Source organism: Hyperolius riggenbachi, chromosome 1 (assembly GCF_040937935.1).
Source record: "Hyperolius riggenbachi isolate aHypRig1 chromosome 1, aHypRig1.pri, whole genome shotgun sequence".
In the NCBI taxonomy this organism is placed as follows: Eukaryota; Metazoa; Chordata; class Amphibia; order Anura; family Hyperoliidae; genus Hyperolius; species Hyperolius riggenbachi.
The window spans coordinates 651,600,744-651,623,888 of NC_090646.1; the positions used below are offsets into that span (position 1 = coordinate 651,600,744).

At 46.4% G+C, this 23,145-nt stretch overlaps 1 protein-coding gene across 1 annotated transcript in view; it reads left to right on the forward strand.

Annotated features, from left to right (window-relative positions):
- NOL6 (nucleolar protein 6) overlaps window positions 1-23,145 on the forward strand; it is a 120,779-nt gene that overhangs the window by 51,035 nt on the left and 46,599 nt on the right. The window contains exons 16-21 of the mRNA XM_068265101.1: window positions 823-898; window positions 4,060-4,197; window positions 10,893-11,010; window positions 11,102-11,256; window positions 12,644-12,807; window positions 19,503-19,655. Coding sequence (XP_068121202.1) covers window positions 823-898; window positions 4,060-4,197; window positions 10,893-11,010; window positions 11,102-11,256; window positions 12,644-12,807; window positions 19,503-19,655 — 804 coding nt within the window. The remainder of the gene's footprint in view (window positions 1-822; window positions 899-4,059; window positions 4,198-10,892; window positions 11,011-11,101; window positions 11,257-12,643; window positions 12,808-19,502; window positions 19,656-23,145) is intronic.

Consider the following 23,145-nt stretch of genomic DNA (forward strand, 5'->3'; position numbering starts at 1 on the left):
CCTATTGCAGTGTTCTCCCCAGAAATGTTTTCCAGCCGGGTGGCATGAAATAGTAGCCGTGTGGTATGAAAAATCAGCCGGTGGGGCAATATGAGAGAATGCAGGGCTGGTGCTTCTGTGCACAACTCTGCTTATAGCATAGGAGGAGGTGAGCTGATGACAGCCGGGTGCTTATCAAAACTATCCGGGTGGAGCACCCAGCTAAAAGAGCCTGGGGAGAACACTGCTAGTGTATTTATGGTCCAGGAGGTCTATGTTCTCCTCCAATTACTGTATCCTCCTTGTGTCCTCCTCTATCCCCAGTGTGTTCCCATGGGTCCCCTTCTGTCCCCAGTGATTTCCCTTCTGTCCCCAGTGTGTCCCCTTCTGTCCCCCATATGTCCTCCCTTGCTCTCTGTTTGTCCTCTGCCCCCCATGTGTCCTTAGGTGAGCTGCTTCTGATAGTTATATATGGGGGCACAGGAGGACACATGGGGAAGCGGAGGGCAAACAGGGACTCCCTGACATCGCACGGGGGGGGGGAGGGGGGGGGGTCAGCGATTCATATCGGCGGACGTTCATAAGTCAGGGAGTCCCTGTATTTGGCAAATAAGAGAAATATGGTAAACAAGGCTTCTGATTGGTTTCTTTGGGCAAGTGGTTTTATCTTAGTCATTCATTCTCACACTGTGGGATTTCTAAGCACCATTGATGGTATTTCAGTGCAGCTTCCTTTGTAGTTTTCTTGCTGCACACGGCTGGCCACATATGAATTGGGAAGCTTTAGCAGTGCAGCAGAAAGTTCCTGCAGGTATTAACTTGTTCACGGTCTCTGTTTTGTAGACATGCAGACCTGCCAGAGGCTGCCATCGGTTACACCGGAAATATGCTGGACTGCACTCTCACCAGAGGGAAAAAGGTGAGACCAGGAACCTCCATCCAGACGTAGGAGCGGGTATCACTGTCTTCTGTGTATTACACTCTGTAACTAATCTGTCACACTTCACTGAAGCCAACTAAGGCTACCCACCATCCTCCTGTCTTGCTAGACTGCTTCATCCTCTGTCCTGATTTATGTTGGCACCAGTTTGTGCTTCTCTCCCCTCCTAACCCTTGTAATGCTGTCAATTCACTAAGCATTACCATATTTACATTACCACGTGCAGAAAACGGCTGCAATAAAACAAGCGAGACATTCAGTATTTTATGACCAGCCCGGAGCTGCCGATAACTAATCAAACAGCCAGTCGGTAAAATGTACAGGCAAAGGAGCCAGCCAATTGGAGGAGACTCTCTAACTCCTCACTCATCAGAAAATATCACCTGCACTTTGCGGTCTCTCACCCTGTCACTCTCCCACCCTTCACTCTCCCACGCTGTCTCTTCACCTCCCGCACCTTCCTTGTGCTCCCCTTTCTCCATCTCTTGCAACCCCACTTCCTGCACCTTCCTTGTGCTCCCCTTTCTCCATCTTTTGCACCCCCACTTCCTGCACCTCCCTTGTGCTCTCCCTTCACCTCCCTTGTGCTCTCCCTTCATCATCTCTTGCACCTCCACTTGCTGCACCTTCCTTGTGCTCCCCTTTCTCCATCTCTTGCACCTCCCTTGTGCTCCCCTTTCTCCATCTCTTGCACCCCCACTTCCTGCACCTCCCTTGTGCTTTCCCTTCTCCATTTCTTGCACCCCCACTTTCTGCACCTCCTTTGTGCTCTCCCTTCTCTATCTCTTGCACCCCCAATTCCTGCACCTTCCTTGTGCTCCCCTTTCTCCATCTCTTGCACCCCCATGTCCTGCACCGCCCTTGTGCTTTCCCTTCTCCATTTCTTCCACCCCCACTTCCTACACCGCCCTTGTGCTCTCCCTTCTCCATCTCTTGCACCCCCACTTCCTGCACCTCCCTTGCGCTCTCCCTTCTCCATCTCTTGCAGCCCCACATCCTGCACCTTCCTTGTGCTCTCCCTTCTCCATCTCTTGCACCCCCACTTCCTGCACCTTCCTTGTGCTCTCCTTTCTCCACCTCTTGCACCCCCACTTCCTGCACCTTCCTGTGCTCCCCTTTTTCCATCTCTTGCACCCCCACTCCCTGCACCTTACTTGTGCTCTCCCTTCTCCATCTCTTGCACCCCCACTTCCTGCACCTCCCTTGTGCTTTCCCTTCTCCATTTCTTGCACCCCCACTTTCTGCACCTCCTTTGTGCTCTCCCTTCTCTATCTCTTGCACCCCCAATTCCTGCACCTTCCTTGTGCTCCCCTTTCTCCATCTCTTGCACCCCCATGTCCTGCACCTTCCTTGTGCTTTCCCTTCTCCATCTCTTGCACCCCCACTTCCTGCACCTCCCTTGTGCTTTCCCTTCTCCATTTCTTCCACCCCCACTTCCTACACCGCCCTTGTGCTCTCCCTTCTCCATCTCTTGCACCCCCACTTCCTGCACCGCCCTTGTGCTCTCCCTTCTCCATCTCTTGCACCCCCACTTCCTGCACCTCCCTTGCGCTCTCCCTTCTCCATCTCTTGCAGCCCCACATCCTGCACCTTCCTTGTGCTCTCCCTTCTCCATCTCTTGCACCCCCACTTCCTGCACCTTCCTTGTGCTCTCCTTTCTCCACCTCTTGCACCCCCACTTCCTGCACCTTCCTGTGCTCCCCTTTTTCCATCTCTTGCACCCCCACTCCCTGCACCTTACTTGTGCTCTCCCTTCTCCATCTCTTGCACCCCCACTTCCTGCACCTCCCTTGTGCTTTCCCTTCTCCATGTCTTGCACCCCCACTTCCTGCACCGCCCTTGTGCTCTCCCTTCTCCATCTCTTGCACCCCCACTTCCTGCACCGCCCTTGTGCTCTCCCTTCTCCATCTCTTGCACCCCCACTTCCTGCACCTCCCTTGTGCTCTCCCTTCTCCATCTCTTGCACCCCCACATCCTGCACCTTCCTTGTGCTCTCCCTTCTCCATCTCATTCACCCCCATATCCTGCACCTTCCTTGTGCTCTCCCTTCTCCATGTCTTGCACCCCCACTTCCTGCACCTTCCTTGTGCTCCCCTTTCTCCATCTCTTGCACCTCCACTTCCTGCACCGCCCTTGTGCTCTCCCTTCTCCATCTCTTGCACCCTCACTTCCTGCACCTCCCTTGTGCTCCCCTTTTTCCATCTCTTGCACCCCCACTTCCTGTACCTTCCTTGTGCTCCCCCTTCTCCATCTCTTGCAACCCAACTTCCTGCACCTCCCTTGTGCTCTCCCTTCTCCATCTCTTGCAACCCCACTTCCTGCACCTCCCTTGTGCTCTCCCTTCTCCATCTCTTGCACCCCCACTTTCTGCACCTTCCTTGTGCTCCCCCTTCTCCATCTCTTGCAACCCAACTTCCTGCACCTCCCTTGTGCTCTCCCTTCTCCATCTCTTGCAACCCCACTTCCTGCACCTCCCTTGTGCTCTCCCTTCTCCATCTCTTGCACCTCCACTTTCTGCACCTCCCTTGTGCTCTCCCTTCTCCATCTCTTGCACCCCCACTTTCTGCACCTCCCTTGTGCTCTCCCTTCTCTATCTCTTGCACCCTCAGTTCCTGTACCTTCCTTGTGCTCTCCCTTCTCCATTTCTTGCACCCCCACTTCCTGTACCTTCTTTGTGCTCCCCTTTCTCCATCTCTTGCACCCCCACATCCTGCACCTTCCTTGTGCTCTCACTTCTCCATCTTTTGCACCCCCACTCCCTGCACCTTCCTTGTGCTCTCACTTCTCCATCTTTTGCACCCCCACTCCCTGCACCTTCCTTGTGCTCTCACTTCTCTATCTCTTGCACCCCCACTTCCTGCACCTTCCTTGTGCTCTCACTTCTTCATCTTTTGCACCCCCACTCCCTGCACCTTCCTTGTGCTCTCACTTCTCCATCTTTTGCACCCCCACTCCCTGCACCTTCCTTGTGCTCTCACTTCTCCATCTTTTGCACCCCCACTCCCTGCACCTTCCTTGTGCTCTCACTTCTCTATCTCTTGCACCCCCGCCTCCCTCACTCTTGTGGTGCTCTCAGCCTTTTCCTTCTGCTGTTTCCTTTGTCTGATTTACCTCAGTGCTGATTGTTGTTCTCTGTCCAGCCCGGTACAGGGGAGGAGCAGATGGCCAGCATCATCCAATCCTATGATGACCTCAGCAGGAAGATTTGGAACCTGGAGGACTTGCCCCTCACCGTCACCTCCGTGCAGGGCACTCACCCGTCACTCCGCTACACAGATGTGAGCACACATAATAAGATAACTTATGGCATGATGTCTGTATTGTAAGGTGACTCTCTGTATCTCTGCCTCAGTCTTAACCAGTCATTATTTCCTGAGATTGGGGTAATTGTAAAGATTCGGCGACAGACTAGCTTTAAAAGGACTAGACAGGTAAAAAGAGAGCCAGGGGCCGAGAACATTTGGGCTACGCTGTAGGCAATAATGGCCTCAATTCTGGTAGCTATGTTAGGTAAATATTTCTTTTGTAGGTAAAATACCTCATGAGGTGTTTTCCTCTTTTTTAAGCAATTCTAAAAGATTTTTCTCCATTTCCGAACATGAGGTAAAACATGCGGTAAAACATGAGGTAAATGCATAAAGTGAGGTAAAACATGAGGTATTTCAGCGGTAAGCATGCAGTAAATAAATAATCGTAGTCTTTAATTGTCTTCCATAAGTTAGAATAGTCTTTGGAAGATTTTTTTTTTTGAAGGGGATAAGTGTATTTGATTATGTAGCAACCTATAAAAAGTATATAGGCATCCCTTATAAAAAAACTAAAACAGCAATAGGAACTCCACTAAAAACTGCAAAATGCATGCAAATTGACTTTACCTCCAGGTACAGGCATGTCTTAAATTGATCGGTAAATTATGTGCTAACATGCCCCCTAATTTCCATGAGAATAGCTATTTTCGGTAAAATTAATGCAAATTACCTCATGAATTACCTCATAATTCAGGGCTGTGGAGTCGGTACACAAATCATCCGACTCCTCATTTTATTAAACTTCCGACTCGGACTTCAGGTACCCAAAATTGCTCCGACTCCTTAGTCTAATTTTTACAAAGGCTATGGATTTGGTTCAAAAATCATTCAACTCCTCATTTTATGAAACCAGACTCCACATACCCAAAAATGCTCCGACTCCGACTCCGACTCCTCAGCCCTGTCATAATTTACCTCATGAGGTAAAACATGACTAAAATCTACCAGAATTGCTAAATGTCATTACCTCATGAGGTAAATTACTTCACATGAGGTAATTTGTTTGATAACCCTACCAGAATTGAGGCCATTGAGTTATAGCTAAAGCAGGGCTGGGTGAGTACGATAAAAATAGAGCAATTCAGCCACCAGCAAGAGCTGGAAGCTGAATTGCATTTTACCCCCACTGTCTGGCGCCTTGGAGGGGAAATAGTAATTAACGTCACTAGCAAAGAAAATAGTCTCACTTTTTTTTGCACTACAGGAAGAGTTGAGAAACTTTAGTTATTATCTATGCAAATGAGCTTCTCTGAGCTCTCCACCCAACTTTGGTCAAAGATGGACCTGTTTTCTGAAGCACTAATACTGGGAATACACAATGAGCTTTTTCGGCATATCAATTTTCCAATCGTTTTTCCGATCAATTACCATTCACTTCTGTGAGAAAATAGATCAGAAAAATGATCCAAATTACATTGGACCTGTTGGAAATTATCTATCTGCCAAAAAAAACGTATGGTGTATTCCCAGCATTATTCATCACAGAAAGAGACAGCTCGAGGTAAGGTTTTACTGCTGGGAAGTTCAAAAGGTCATATGCTATAATTGGACTCTCTTGAGCCTTGCACCTGTCCTGCTGAGTTGGCATGTTTGTGTTATATAAAGCCGTAACACTTCTGTCACATGGGTTGTGAGGGAGGGAACCACAAAACTATAAGACTAGTACACACCATGCAATTTTTACTTCAAATCCAAATCGATATTCATATCTGACATTGATTTGATATAGACGTTTCCATCCATATTTCTAATCGTTTTTCCAATTGGATATCGAGGTACACGTGGAACAATAGCCAGCTTGCAATCGGCTGATGGCAATCCGCAGACTGTGTAGTTTTTTTTTTTTTTGCGTGATCCAATCTTTTTTTCAATCACAAATAGAATCTGAGGTAAAGATTGCATGATGCGTAGCACCCTTTAGCCCTGTCACTCCAGGTTGCATGAGTACCCCAAGACCGTGCTATTGGGGGAGAGGCTATGGAGGTAAATCGATTTTCTTAGGCAAATCTGAGGTTTTTTTATCTGCTAAAAAAGACAAGTAAGCAGGATAAAATTCTTTAAAGGTGGCCACACACACACACACACCTTACATCTTTTTAAATATCTGTTCAATTCAAGAATTGCAATCAATTTTTCTGACTGATTGTAACATTTCAAAAATATGACCACACACCTATGTTCAATTTTTCCCCAATTATGATAAAAATGATTGGAAACTCTAAGAAAATTGCTAGTGTGTGTATATTAATTAATTGACAATCTAACACACCCCATACAATCTTTAAAATTTGAAGAAAATTTCCAGCATTCCGGATCGATAAAAATTGAAGAAAAAAAACGGGAAATCCGATCAGATTTTTCAGTCGAATAATAAAAAAAGCTTTCTATTTTTTTTTTGGGGAGATCCGATCACATTTATAGAATTTCTGTAAAATCGGATAATTTTATTGTATCGTCTGTGTGTGACCACCTTAAAGAGACACTGAAGCGAAAAAAAATGATGATATTATGATTTGTATGTGTAGTACAGCTAAGAAATAAAACATTATGATCAGATACATCAGTCTAATTGTTTCCAGTACAGGAAGAGCTAAGAAACTCCAGTTGTTATCTCTATGCAAAAAAGCCATTAATCTCTACGACTAAGTTAGTCGTGGAGAGGGCTGTTATCTGACTTTTATTATCTCAACTGTAAGTGAACTGTTTTCTTTTTATCTGCTAGAGGAGAAGTCATTACTTCACAGACTGCTCTGAAAGACTCATTTTGAAAGCTAAGGCTACTTGCACACCAAGACGTTGCGTTAGGTGCCACGTTAAGGTCGCATAACGTGCACCTAACACAACGTATGGTGCTGCAAGAGCCCGACGGTAGTGTGAGCCGCGTTCGGCGGCTCTATTCCGATAAAGTCTCCCAGAGTGGCGCTGATTGGCTGGCGGGGCCACGTGACGCGGAGCAAGACACTCCGCATCACGTGGTCCCGCCGGCCAATCAGTGGCCGCCAGTGCAGTGAATATTAAGTAGCCATGTGCACGGCTACTGTAGCTGGCTCCCCGCCTCCTCTCCGCCCCCTACTGCGCATGCGTAAACAGTCTAACGCGGCTATAGCTGCTCTAACGCCGTAGCATGCTGCACTTTCCGGGCAACGTGCAGCGTTACATGTAACGCAACATGGGCTGTGTGGATAGCCCACTTGAGTTACATTGCTGTGCGTTGGGGGAGCGTTACAGGCGCACTAACGTGCGCCTGTAACGTCCCTGTGTGTAAGCAGCCTTAGTGTTGTGTAATCTGCACATATTAGAGAATGATACAATGTTAGAAAAAACACTATATACCTGAAAATAAAAGTATGAGAATATTTTCTTTGCTGCTAATCTTCTAGTAATTATTCATAGTACACAACCAATTCATTATATCATATTTTTTTTTTCGCTTCAGTGTCTCTTTAAGGACTGGTTCACACGGGTGTCTGCCCCACGCTTACCGCTGACGTTCGGGACTTGGCGTTAAACGATCCCATTCAAGTGAATGGGAGCGTTTGTACCAGGCTTTTACCGGCGTTTGCACAAACATATCGTTTTCCGATTTTCCCTGGCGTTCGAGGAGACCCTGGACGCTATATGTAGCGTCCTGGGACGGTTAACCACTGTGGCTAATGTCCCCCTGCGGGGGAGAAAACCGCTGACTGCCACTGAACGCCAATGAAAGCCACTGAAAGCTCAAACGCGACGCTGCCGCAACGCCACGCCTATAAAAGCCGTGCAGACGCCCGTGTGAATCAGCCCTAAGGCAGAGTTCACACTTATCATTGCGAAAAATGGAACTTTTTTTCGCATGGGTTTTTTCACGTTAAAAGTTGAATTTGTATGCAAATTCTTGTGCACATGTTTTCACCGCAGCTAATGAAAGTCAATGGGAATTCACATACGATGTACAAACTTCTGCTGCACGGTGTGAAGTTTATCATGCATAAACGAACGCAATTTAGTGAGTTTTAGCAAAAGCACGTTGCTGTATTGACTTTCATTAGATGTACAACTAACATGTTTTTGCACAATCGTAATTTGCATGCAAATTTTTAAGTGTTAGCACTCCCTTAGTCCCTGATGGAGATTGGGCATTTGATTGCTAGCACATTCTGTCCTTCATGCCTACTTCACATTGGGGCACTTTTCAGGAGTGTTTCATTGCTTTGCTGATAGCCGGTTATCAGCAAAGTGCTATAACTTTGTATCCCTATGGGGCCATTGTCAGAGCAACGCAACTGTGCTGCATGCAGCGTCTTGTCTAGAATTGCATTACAGTTCTCGTTTCCCCGAACAGGAATAGAAAAACGCAGTCGTCGAAAATTTGCACCCCTGAATGATTGCGTTTTGCAATCCAAGTGCGAACCCGCCCTCAGACTTCTGTGTATATTTAGCTCCACAGAGGACCACTAGGTGGTGCTGTTGAGTTGGAAACTTTTGGTCTTTCTATTTATTTCAGTGAAGAGGCTGTCAACCTTTTTGGAAGGGTTCATGCTTTTGACTGCAAAAAACGGACGCATTTAAGTTTTCCGCACGTGGCTTTTTTTTTGCATAGATGCTAAAAGTCAAAGGGAAATTGCAATTTTATGTTGCACACGAAAACACAAAAAACGACTTTCATGATATGTGCAGCAAATGAGCTTTTGCACATTCAAAAACCGCACGCAATTTTTTATCAGTGAGAACCCAGCCTAGCTGCAAATTAGACTAGGTGGGGAGGAGGAACTTTGGTGTTAGATGTAAACAAAAGAAGTGTTCAGATCACACTGCCCTCCCCCAGTAAGTGTGGATGAAGGGGGAGCAGGTATTGGTGATTGGTGATGTGAGGGTGAAGAGGGAGACTGGGCAGATAGCCCCTATAATCTTGTATTACACATAAGCGGCTTTGTTCATCATGGCGAGAGGGATAAGGAGGCTGCCATAGTTATTTACATTTAAACACCAGTCCTGTTGATCTTCTAGCATGAGTAGAATCTGAGTCACAACCCTGAAACAAGCATGCTGCTAATCCAGTCAGACATATCTGATCTGCTGCATGCTTGTTCAGGGTCTATAGCTAAAAGTATTATGCTGGGATTACACGTTACGTTTTTTGCGAAGAATCGTTCCGATAGATGCCTTCGATGATAAAATTCCGACATGTCCGATGTTCCGCTCGATTCTTTTCTGCTCCATTTCTCATAGAAGGGAATGGACAAAAGATCAGAACAACGAGTGGAAGATGAGATAATCGAGCAGAAAATCGAATGGCTAATAGATTGCGCACAGAATCGAACGCAAAAAACGTAACGTGTATTCCCAGCAGAGGTTCCGTATATATATATATATATATATATATATATATATATATATATATATATATATATAATAAATATATATAATTTTTTTTTTTGTTTGTTTTATTCTGTGCCCAGAGCAGAGCAGCATGGCATTAAAAGACCACTCCGACAAAATAAGGAAGCAGTTCAAATCAGTCAGAACTGACAGGTTTTAAGACTATCCCATCTCCTTATGGGGGATGGATTCTTAAGATTTCTTTGCTTTGAAAAGCAGGTCCTGAAGAGCAGTTTGACTGCCAAAATATTAAGATACCAGCCAACCTCCCAACTCACTTGTACACTATTTTGTCAGACTTTGCAACTGAAGTGCTGTTGAAAAACAAAGAAAACCCTGAGAATCCGCCATGAGGAGATGGACTAGGCCAAATCCTGTCGGTTCTGTCAGATTTAACTGCTTACTTTTTTCACTAATGGTCTTTAAAAAGCAACATAGCGAAACACCGTGGCTTGTGGTTCGCTATTGTTGCTGATTTCCTTGTGATTTGCAGTGTGACGTTTTCCCAGCTACAGCTATAGCCTATATTGCAGGCTTTCTCAACCAGGGTTCCCTGATTACTCTGCAGGGGTTCCTTGGCATTTTCCCTCCATTGTGTGTGTGTGTGTGTGGGGGGGGGGGGGGGGGGAACAGTATAATGAGTGGCAGTGTAAAAGGGGGTAGTGAAATAAACAGCCACACCTACTTTTAAAGACCACGCCTCCTGCAGAATAAATGCAGGTGTTCCTCGAGATCCAAAAATTATTCGCAGGGTTCCTCCGGGATAGAAAGGTTGAGAAAGGCTGCGATAATCACTGAACCCAGTTTATGGAGGAACTGTAACCAAGGATTGAACTTCATCCCAGTTAGTAGCTGATACCCCCTTTCCCATGAGAAATCTATTCCTTTTCTCAAATAGACCATCAGGGGGCTCTGTATGACTGATATTGTGGTGAAACCCCTCCCACAGTGTGTTGTCATGACCATGGTCCTAACAGTTTCCGGTCTGCGGACCTTATTGCATTGTGGGAAATAATGACTTTTTCCAACTGCCAAGCAAGCAGTAATATCTCCCTCTGTGCATAGAACTCTCAGTAACGAATATTCTGTACAGATCGCCTGGCAGAATTAAAGATGTCGCCACCACATAAATTTCAGACTGTGAATCAGGGAGAGGAAATATTTTACAATTGGCAAACACTGACTAAAAAAAAATCTATAAATAAATATTATAAACAATTAGCAATTTTAATTATTATGTTATTTTCACTACAGTTCCTCATTGCGTAGTGATGTACTGGCTCTAATCTTCCTGTGTTGTCTTTTAGGTTTTCCCACCTCTCATCGTGAAGCCCGATTGGTCCTTCTTTAAGACAGTGTTTGATAAGAAGGCCCTGGTCCCATTGGCGGAGAAGCCCAGTCCAGCTTACGTCTCCCCAATGAAAGGTAAGCCTGACACCTGCTTATCAGACAAGTGGTCAGCCCTGTTTATCTCCATCAGTAAAGACAATGACTTGTATTTCTCCTTCGTCATCAGTGATTTGTCACATGGAAGGAAGCGGGAAATGGCCGCAAGACAAAGACGCCATCAAGCGTGTGAAGGCCGCTTTCCAGATCAAGCTGGCGGAGCTGCTGAAGGAGCAGCATGACCTGCTGTGCAAAGTTTCACCCACATATACAGATGTGTACAAGGTGAGGACTTCCAGCTCTTCCACTGTCTCTGCTTGTAGGACTTAACTTTATCACCTCCTCTCGTCATCTCTAATTACCTCACCCTACTGTTCTATACAGGAATTCTCCCAAGCTGCCCCTGTACCCCGGAATACTCTCTCTTTGGTCATAGCTTCCCTTGAAGGGAACCTTAACTGTATGTATGCTGGTGCAGGAAGCTATTGCAGACATCAACAAGTACATGTTTACGCGTTACGGTTATAATACGTAAAATTTTACGCATTACACCCGTAACGCGTAAAAATGTACTTGTTGATGTCTGCAATAGCTTCCTGCACCATCAGGGATGAGTAAAAACGTACGCATGGCGGCCGGCCGACTCCCAGTCTGTAAAAACGAAACTAGCTGGCAGTGGGGGACCAGAGGAGCCATGGGTGACTGCGAGGGCACAGGATGGCTGCAGGGGGCTGGTAAATGCACCAGGTAAGTAAAACTTTTTTTTTTATGCAGTTAAGGTTCCCTTTAAAGAGAACCCGAGGCGGCTTAAAGGGGAACTGAAGTAAGAGGTATACGGAGGCTGCCATATTTATTTCCTTTTAATCAATACCAGTTGCCTGGCAGCCCTGTTGGTCTATTTCTCTGCAGTAGTATCTGAATAACACCAGAAACAAGCATGCAGCTAGTCTTGTCAGATTAGACTTTAAAGTCTAAAACACCTGATCTGCTGCATGCTTGTTCAGGGGCTATGGCTAATAGTTTTAGAGGCAGAGGATCAACAGGGCTGCCAGACAACTGGTATTGCTTAAAAGGAAATAAACATGGCAGCCTCCATATACCACTCTCTTCAGTTCCCCTTTAAAAAAAACAAACGTACTACCTGCTCCATGCCTCTTCCCGGATCAATCGGCACCGCTCTCGGTGGCCCCGTTCATCCTCTGCAACAGGTGTAACCTCCGATCACCGGCGGAGGAAATCCATGATGGCCGCAACCCAGAAGTACTTCCTGGGTCATGGCTTAGAAGCAGATTAGAGGAAGTGGGCGGAAGTGAGATGACGGAGGCAGGGGAGCACGGCAGTGGAGGAGGCGAGGTAGCAGGTGACTGATGGCAGCAAGGGGGAAAAGGCCTGTCGCTAGTTTTGGGAGGGACAGCAGAGCCCAGGGGGGACTGGCAGTGGCACCAGAAGGACAAAGAGGCATGTCACTGTGCAGAGAACATGGCTCTGTGTCCTCCTGTGAGGCGCTAAATTGTTAACTTGCTGAATACACTAAAGAGATGGCTGCAGGCATAACCTTGTCGAGGGTGTCTGGCATTGGACTTCCTGTGAATGAAAATGCTGTATATGTGTTATTAGGTTCTATCTAGTGAACGTGGCTGTTGTTGACTCTTTCCTCCATGTGTTTTTGCAGGACAGCTTTGTATTCCGCCTCCAGGTGGCGTATCACAGAGAGCCGCAGCTCATGAAGGAGTACCTCTCTCCGGAGGGGATGCTGAAGTCACGGGAGACGGAGGAGTCACAGCAGCTGGAGCTGGAAACGATTCATCTAACGCACCTGACAAGCACGCTACACGGGTAGGACATTTCTGTTATTACAGTACTAGAGGTAATAAACTATGTTATAAACAATTAAAAATAAAAAAAAAATGAGGTGGCTTACATCAATGAAGACAAATGTATGACTAATGAGTTTTAATATGTACTGGCAACACATTTCATGGATCTGTGCACACCTCCACAGGCCAAATAAAATGCCTAGAATCTAGGGATGGGACGAATCCACAATTTCTTCGAATCCGAATCCGGATCCGAATCTAAAAAGGTTCTCGAATATCTCGAACCTTTCGAATCCCGAATCTAACGAATCCTGCACATACAAATTGTGCGATCCGTGGTATAGTTGCCCGCAGTATAGGTAGCGAGGTAAAGGTGCCTTCAGTATAGCTAGCTAGGTATGGGTGCCTTCAATATTGGTAGCTTTCAGTATAGGTAGCAAGGTATATGGGCCTTCAGTATAGATAGCAGGGTATATGTGCCTTCAGTATAGGTAGCAGGGTATATAGGCCTTCAGTATAGGTAGCAAGGTATATGTGCCTTCAGTATAGGTAGCAGGGTATATGGGCCTTCAGTATAGGTAGCAGGGTATATGGGCCTTCAGTATAGGTAGCAGGGTATATGGGCCTTCAGTATAGGTAGCAGGGTATATGGGCCTTCAGTATAGGTAGCAGGGTATATGGGCCTTCAGTATAGGTAGCAGGGTATATAGGCCTTCAGTATAGGTAGCAGGGTATAGGGGCCTTCAGTATAGGTAGCAGGGTATATGGGCCTTCAGTATAGGTAGCAGGGTATATAGAGGCCTTAAGTATAGGTAGGTATGTAGGTAGGTATAGGGGCCTTTAGGTAGGTAAAGGGACCTTCAGTATAAGTAGCAGGGTATAGGGGCCTTCAGTATAGATAGCAGGGTATATGTGCCTTCAGTATAGGTAGCAGGGTATATAGGCCTTCAGTATAGGTAGCAAGGTATATGTGCCTTCAGTATAGGTAGCAGGGTATATGGGCGTTCAGTATAGGTAGCAGGGTATATGGGCCTTCAGTATAGGTAGCAGGGTATATGGGCCTTCAGTATAGGTAGCAGGGTATATGGGCCTTCAGTATAGGTAGCAGGGTATATAGGCCTTCAGTATAGGTAGCAGGGTATAGGGGCCTTCAGTATAGGTAGCAGGGTATAGGGGCCTTCAGTAAAGGTAGCAGGGTATATGGGCCTTCAGTATAGGTAGCAGGGTATATAGAGGCCTTAAGTATAGGTAGGTATGTAGGTAGGTATAGGGGCCTTTAGGTAGGTAAAGGGACCTTCAGTATAGGTAGCAGGGTATAGGGGCCTTCAGTATAGATAGCAGGGTATATGTGCCTTCAGTATAGGTAGCAGGGTATATAGGCCTTCAGTATAGGTAGCAAGGTATATGTGCCTTCAGTATAGGTAGCAGGGTATATGGGCCTTCAGTATAGGTAGCAGGGTATATGGGCCTTCAGTATAGGTAGCAGGGTATATGGGCCTTCAGTATAGGTAGCAGGGTATATGGGCCTTCAGTATAGGTAGCAGGGTATATGGGCCTTCAGTATAGGTAGCAGGGTATATAGGCCTTCAGTATAGGTAGCAGGGTATAGGGGCCTTCAGTATAGGTAGCAGGGTATATGGGCCTTCAGTATAGGTAGCAGGGTATATAGAGGCCTTAAGTATAGGTAGGTATGTAGGTAGGTATAGGGGCCTTTAGGTAGGTAAAGGGACCTTCAGTATAGGTAGCAGGGTATAGGGGCCTTCAGTATAGATAGCAGGGTATATGTGCCTTCAGTATAGGTAGCAGGGTATATAGGCCTTCAGTATAGGTAGCAGGGTATATGGGCCTTCAGTATAGGTAGCAGGGTATATAGGCCTTCAGTATAGGTAGCAAGGTATATGTGCCTTCAGTATAGGTAGCAGGGTATATGTGCCTTCAGTATAGGTAGCAGGGTATAGGGGCCTTCAGTATAGATAGCAGGGTATATGTGCCTTCAGTATAGGTAGCAGGGTATATAGGCCTTCAGTATAGGTAGCAAGGTATATGTGCCTTCAGTATAGGTAGCAGGGTATATGGGCCTTAAGTATAGGTAGCAGGGTATATGGGCCTTCAGTATAGGTAGCAGGGTATATGGGCCTTCAGTATAGGTAGCAGGGTATATGGGCCTTCAGTATAGGTAGCAGGGTATATGGGCCTTCAGTATAGGTAGCAGGGTATAGGGGCCTTCAGTATAGGTAGCAGGGTATATGGGCCTTCAGTATAGGTAGCAGGGTATATAGAGGCCTTAAGTATAGGTAGGTATGTAGGTAGGTATAGGGGCCTTTAGGTAGGTAAAGGGACCTTCAGTATAGGTAGCAGGGTATAGGGGCCTTCAGTATAGATAGCAGGGTATATGTGCCTTCAGTATAGGTAGCAGGGTATATAGGCCTTCAGTATAGGTAGCAAGGTATATGTGCCTTCAGTATAGGTAGCAGGGTATATGGGCCTTCAGTATAGGTAGCAGGGTATATGGGCCTTCAGTATAGGTAGCAGGGTATATGGGCCTTCAGTATAGGTAGCAGGGTATATGGGCCTTCAGTATAGGTAGCAGGGTATATAGGCCTTCAGTATAGGTAGCAGGGTATATAGGCCTTCAGTATAGGTAGCAGGGTATAGGGGCCTTCAGTATAGGTAGCAGGGTATATGGGCCTTCAGTATAGGTAGCAGGGTATATGGGCCTTCAGTATAGGTAGCAGGGTATATAGAGGCCTTAAGTATAGGTAGGTATGTAGGTAGGTATAGGGGCCTTTAGGTAGGTAAAGGGACCTTCAGTATAGGTAGCAGGGTATAGGGCCTTCAGTATAGGTAACAGGGTATATAGAGGCCTTAAGTATAGGTAGGTATGTAGGTAGGTATAGGGGCCTTTAGGTAGGTAAAGGGACCTTCAGTATAGGTAGCAGGGTATAGGGCCTTAAGTATAGGTAGGTATGTAGGTAGGTAGGTATAGGGGCCTTTAGGTAGGTAGGTATAGGGGCCTTTAGGTAGGTAGGTAGGTAGGTATAGTGGCCTGTAGGTAGGTAGGTAAGTATAGTGGCCGGTAGGTAGGTAGGTATAGTGTCCTGTAGGTAGGTAGGTAGTTTAAGGGACCTTCAGTATATGTAGCAGGGTATAGGGCCTTAAGTATAGGTAGGTATGTAGGTAGGTAGGTATAGGGGCCTTTAGGTAGGTAGGTATAGGGGCCTTTAGGTAGGTAGGCACGTATAGGGGGCCTTTAAGTAGGTAGGTAGGTATAGAGGCCTGTAGGTAGGTATAGGGGCCTTTAGGTAGGTAGGTAGGTAGGTAGGTAAGTATAGGGGCCTTTAGGTAGGTAGGTATAGGGGCCTTTAGGTAGGTAGGTAGGTAGGTACGTATAGGGGGCCTTTAGGTAGGTATAGTTGCCTGTAGGTAGGTAGGTAGGTATAGTGGCCGGTAGGTAGGTAGGTATAGTGTCCTGTAGGTAGGTAGGTAGTTAAAGGGACCTTCAGTATAGGTAGCAGGGTATAAGGCCTTAAGTATAGGTAGGTATGTAGGTAGGTAGGTATAGGGGCCTTTAGGTAGGTAGGTATAGGGGCCTTTAGGTAGGTAGGCACGTATAGGGGGCCTTTAGGTAGGTAGGTATAGAGGCCTTTAGGTAGGTATAGGGGCCTTTAGGTAGGTAGGTATATATAGGGGGCCTTTAGGTAGGTATAGGGGCCTGTAGGTAGGTAGGTATAGTGGTAGGTAGGTAGTATAGGGGGCCTTTAGGTAGGTATAGGGGCCTGTAGGTAGGTAGGTATAGTGCCCGGTAGGTAGGTAGGTACGTATAGGGGGCCTTTAGGTAGGTATAGTGGCAGGTAGGTAGGTAAAGTGGTAGGTAGGTAGGTGTCGCTCCCCCCCCCCGTGCCTCCTCCGCTCACCCCCATGGCCTCCTCCGTCCCCCGTGCCTCCTCGCTCACCCCTGCATAAGTATCAACTCACCTGTCCAGTGGAGCGCAGAGCGGCAGACCTCGTCCTTACTTCTCGGTTCCCTCTAGTGGCCGGACCGGCTTTTACTGATGACGTCATTGTAAAAGCCGTCACTAGAGGGAACCAGGAAGTCAGCGAGAGGTCTGCCGCTCTGTCTGCGCTCCACTGGACGGGTGAGTTGATACAGTAAGTATGCGGGCGGCCGGTCGGAGGAGGCGCGGGTCGGAGGAGGACGAGTGCGAGCGGCGGATGCGCGGCGATGCAGCGTCGGGATTCGGTGGATTCGTAAAGTGGAAAATGGCGTCGGGATTCGAATCCACGAATCTCGAATATTTCCCAATATTCGAGGGATTCGTGCATTCGCCGGATTCGTCGTCCCATCTCTACTAGAATCATTAACCCATTCTCGTTCCGTCGTTTTCACTTGAGCAATGTTCACCTCCCATTCATTAGCCTATACCTTTATCACTACTTATCACAATGAACTGATCTATATCTTGTTTTTTCCGCCACCAATTAGGCTTTCTTTGGGGGGTACATTTTGCTAAGAGCTACCTTACTGTAAATGCATTTTAACAGGAAGAATAAGAAAAAAACTGAAAAAATTCATTATTTCTCAGTTTTCAGCCATTATAGTTTTAAAATAATTCATGCCTCCATAATTAAAACTCACGTATTGTATTTGCCCATATGTCCCGGTTATTACACCGTTTAAATTATGTCCCTATCACTCAATGTATGGCGACAATATTTTATTTGGAAATAAAGGTGCATTTATTCCGTTTTGCATCTATCACTATTTACAAGTTTAAAATAAAAAAAAATTCATTTTTACATTGATATCTAAAAAGTTTAGACCCTTAGGTAAATATTTACATGTTTTTTTTTTATTGTAATTTTTTTTTTTTTTATGTTAAACATTTTATTTGGGTAGTTTTGGGAGGGTGGGATGTAAACAGTAGGTTTATAATGTAAATGTGTGTTGATTTTTATTTTTTTTACTTTTAGTTGTAGTATTACTTTTTGGCCACAAGATGGCGGCCATGAGTTTGTTTACATGACGTCACTCTAAGCGTAACATACGCTTAGAGAGATGCATGGGGGACGCTACAGCCAGAAAAAGCAAAGCTTCCGAGAGAGGCTGTCGCTTTTCCAGCGGTGGAGAGGAATCAGTGATCGGGCACCATAGCCCGATTCACTGATTACCTGGTTAACGAACCGCGGGCCGGGAGCGCGCGATCGGCGGCGGGAGTGTGTATGGTTCCTGGACGTAGTTTCTCCGTCCAGGAACTAAAATAGGTTAAAAACAAGGTGCTCAGAGCTGAGGAAGTGTGCACAGACTCAACATGTTACCAGCACATATTAAAGCGGACCCGAGATGAAAAACTAGCTATAACAAGTAACTTGTCTATATATCTTATCTAAAGTTTAGATGGTTTACACAGCAAACAGTTTTAATAGAATATGATTATTTCTTCCTGTGATACAATGACAGCAGCCATGTTGTTTGTAAACATTACACAGAGGCAGATTTATCTGCATCTTGAGCACTCAGCCTGTGATATAAACCTAATCCCCCCCTCTTCCTCCCTCCTCCCCTCTGCCTCTGAAATCAATGGCTAGTAACCCCTCCCCCTCCTCCTGCCCAGACTCAGCTCCCATGAGCCCTTGCTACTGCCAAGGTTCTCTGAAAATCTGTGGGCGAGGCTTGTTTAGTTTATAGGGAATTCGAGTATTAAAACAAAAACAAAAAAGTATTTGGCTTGAGGAATGCCCTATAAACAATAGGAAAGGAACACAATTATGCAATGTGTAAAAGTTCACCTCGGATCCACTTTAAGATTCATTGAATTATTGGCGTCTTCTTGACCATGCAGAGTTTAAAGGGAGTCTGAAGTGAAATTAAAAATAAAAGATACTCCCCTAAGGAGAGGGAAGGCTCTGGGTCCTATAGAGCAGGGGTCCCCAACCCCTTGTCCGCGGGGTAGGGAAGTAGGGAGTGAGTCACTGAACTCCGCAGGATACTAGGAAAGCAGAGCCGTCTGTAGCCACTGTTACTGCTGCCACCTGGTGTCTGTAATTTGTATTGCAGTATGCTTTCTGTCTGTGCAGACAGTGGGTGGCAGCGGTGAGGATGACTGGGACACTCTGCTCTATTACCAGCCACAGAGGCTACATGGAGGTGAGCACTGAGCAGCTTTTGCAGGAAGAATGGAAGGCTTTTAGGGAAGACAGTGAATGTGGGGAGGAGGGAAAGGTGAAGTGAGTCTGGGGAGGAGGGAAGGGTGGTGGGGTAGGAAAAAGCTGAAGGTGACTGTGCCAGTAGATAGGGACGCCCAGACAGTACCCCCCTCCCTTTTACCACTTGGCTGTCACACCAAATGTGCCTTGTGCTGGTTATACAGCAGAGCATCTTTCTAAATTGCTGAGTGGTAGTTGGGTAGGGATGGTGCTGCCAGGACTTCTTTATGTAATGACACTGACACCCTCCCCCTTCCTTCACTCGCATGCACCGCCGCTCCCTGGAAAAATTTCTTGATGCTGAAGTGGTCCTTGGGGCAAAAAAGGTTGGGGACCACTGCTTATAGAGCCTTCCCGTTCTCCTCCCGGTCTCTGCATTCCCCCGCAAGCTCCCCCGCTAGCAGGTAGCATTTTTATTTAAGCTTTAGATTCTCTTCAACTATGTTTCCTGTGTTCCATGATACCACGTAAAGTTTACCTCTGACCTCTGATATTCTTTCTCCATGTTAGGCTCCACCAGCAGCTTCCAGCTTTCGGGGGCACGTCACGGCTGGCCAAGCGATGGATCAGCGCTCAGCTGCTAGCGAACAGCATATCGGAGGAGTGTGTGGACCTCCTAGTGGCTCACCTGTTCCTGCATCCAGCTCCATTTACTACACCAAGGTACGCAATGCTCTAGCCAGGGCTGTGGAGTAGGAGTCATTTTGGTTACCTGGAGTCGGAGGTTTCATAAACTGAAGAGTTGGATGATTCTTGGACCAACTTCACAGCCCTGGTAAGTATTGGACTAAGGAGTCTGAGCCGGAGGTTTCATAAACAGAGGAGTCAGAGTTGGATACATTTTGTATCGACTCCACAGCCCTGGCTCTAGAACCATATGTAATAATAACAAATGCACACAAACTAACATTTTTTCCTGTTCGTATACAAAATATATTGAATATATTACAGCCAGATCCAGAAATTGGCCACTTCAGGATCTGGCCAAATGTAAGAAGTGGTGGCTAATGGGGGCAATGTGTAAAGAAAACAGAAGGTAGCTTGCGGTTTTGGACTTTAGCCGGCTAGAAAGGGAAATGGCAAACCCCAGCCTGCCAAGTCCCAATGATGCCTATCCTTAAAGAGACACTGAAGCGAAAAAAAATATATGATATAATGAATTGGTTGTGTACTATGAATAATTACTAGAAGATTAGCAGCAAAGAAAATATTCTCATATTTTTATTTTCAGGTATATAGTGTTTTTTCTAACATTGCATCATTCTATAAAATGTGCAGATTACACAACACTCAGCATTCAAAATGAGTCTTTCAGAGCAGTATGTGAACTAATGAACTCTCCTCTAGCAGAGGAAAAGTAAACAGTTCAATTACAGTTGAGATAATAAAAGTCAGATAACAGCCCTCTCCACGACTAAGGGCTGGTTCAGACGGACGTTTGGAGGCGTCGCGTTCGTTGGCGTCGCGGTTGCGGGCTTTCAGCAGCGTTCGTGTTGCGTTCGGATGCGGTCGCGTTTTTTCTTCCCCTAGAGGGACATTAGCCGTCACGGTTAACCGCCCCTAGAAGCTACATGTAGCTTCCAGGGGCTCCTTGAACGCCAGGGAAAATCGGGACCCAAACGCCGCGTTTGTGCAAACGCGCTTGAAAGCTTGGTACAAACGCTCCCATTCACTTGAATAGGAGCGTTTAACACCAAGCCCCGAACGCTGGCTGTGAACGCTCTGCAAGCGTCCGTCTGAACCAGCCCTTAGTTAGTCGGAGAGCTTAATAGCTTTTTTGCATAGAAATAACAACTGGAGTTTCTCAACTCTTCCTGTACTGGAAACAATTAGACTGATGTATCTGATCTTAATGTTTTATTTCTTAGCTGTACTACACATACAAATCATAATATCATCATTTTTTTTTCCGCTTCAGTGTCTCTTTAAGCTGCACTGAAATCTATAGGAAATCTGTGCAGCCGCCTCTGCCTGCCAGCTCTCCCTCATGTAATGTGTATTATTACACCCCGCCCTGGTAAGTGTGGATGCGGTGCATCTGTCTGCTGGTGCGACTCCTCCAGTGTCACGTCTATTGTTGCCAGACGCCTGTACCCCAGGATCTGATGGTATGTGCGTGATGTCTTACGTTGCATCGGGTCACGTAGCATGGATGCCCCACAGTGATTTAGAGAAGACTCGGGATGCTGGAGGCGGCGTGCCAGTGGTCTGGTGAGCTAAGCACCACTTCCATGAGCCCTGGGGGTACACATGAAAAATGGGGGAGAGGGGGGACCAGGCTGGGACCCGTTGAGGAAACAACCACCACACACCCGACCGACCGTTTTCGAGTAATATCTTTTTCAAGCATGTTGAATCAATTGTTTCTATCCCTATTGGATGGAAATCGACTAATGTATGGGCACCTTTATTTGCATACTACGTACTATTATAAGGAAGTACTAAAGGTGCAGCAGAGGTAGAAGAATAGCAGATGGCTGTTGGGCATGTGGGCTTGCATTATGCATTGATGTTATTCTGCACAGTCCGGCAGTATAGAGCTCCTGATAATTGCCACCATGCGTGTAGGCGGGACTGACATTATTCTGCACAGGCCGGCAGTATAGAGCTCCTGATAATTGCCACCATGCATGTAGGCTGGACTGACAATGTTACTCTGCACAGGCTGTCAGTATAGAGCTCCTGATAATTGCCACCATGCATGTAGGCTGGACTGACAATGTTACTCTGCACAGGCTGTCAGTATAGAGCTCCTGATAATTGCCACCATGCATGTAGGCTGGACTGACAATGTTACTCTGCACAGGCCGGCAGTATAGAGCTCCTGATAATTGCCACCATGCGTGTAGACTGGACTGACAATGTTACTCTGCACAGGCTGTCAGTATAGAGCTCCTGATAATTGCCACCATGCATGTAGGCTGGACTGACAATGTTATTCTGCACAGGCTGTCAGTATAGAGCCCCTGATAATTGCCACCATGCATGTAGACTGGACTGACAATGTTATTCTGCACAGGCTGTCAGTATAGAGCCCCTGATAATTGCCACCATGCATGTAGACTGGACTGACAATGTTACTCTGTACAGGCTGTCAGTATAGAGCTCCTGATAATTGTCACCATGCGTGTAGACTGGACTGACAATGTTACTCTGTACAGGCTGTCAGTATAGAGCCCCTGATAATTGCCACCATGCGTGTAGACTGGACTGACAATGTTACTCTGCACAGGCTGTCAGTATAGAGCTCCTGATAATTGCCACCATGCATGTAGGCTGGACTGACAATGTTATTCTGCACAGGCTGTCAGTATAGAGCCCCTGATAATTGCCACCATGCATGTAGACTGGACTGACAATGTTATTCTGCACAGGCTGTCAGTATAGAGCCCCTGATAATTGCCACCATGCATGTAGACTGGACTGACAATGTTACTCTGTACAGGCTGTCAGTATAGAGCTCCTGATAATTGTCACCATGCGTGTAGACTGGACTGACAATGTTACTCTGTACAGGCTGTCAGTATAGAGCCCCTGATAATTGTCACCATGCGTGTAGGCTGGACTGACAATGTTACTCTGCACAGGCTGTCAGTATAGAGCTCCTGATAATTGTCACCATGCGTGTAGACTGGACTGACAATGTTACTCTGTACAGGCTGTCAGTATAGAGCTCCTGATAATTGTCACCATGCGTGTAGGCTGGACTGACAATGTTATTCTGCACAGGCTGTCAGTATAGAGCTCCTGATAATTGCCACCATGCATGTAGACTGAACTGACAATGTTACTCTGTACAGGCTGTCAGTATAGAGCTCCTGATAATTGTCACCATGCGTGTAGACTGGACTGACAATGTTACTCTGTACAGGCTGTCAGTATAGAGCTCCTGATAATTGTCACCATGCGTGTAGGCTGGACTGACAATGTTATTCTGCACAGGCTGTCAGTATAGAGCCCCTGATAATTGTCACCATGCGTGTAGGCTGGACTGACAATGTTATTCTGCACAGGCTGTCAGTATAGAGCTCCTGATAATTGCCACCATGCATGTAGACTGGACTGACAATGTTACTCTGTACAGGCTGTCAGTATAGAGCTCCTGATAATTGTCACCATGCGTGTAGACTGGACTGACAATGTTACTCTGCAC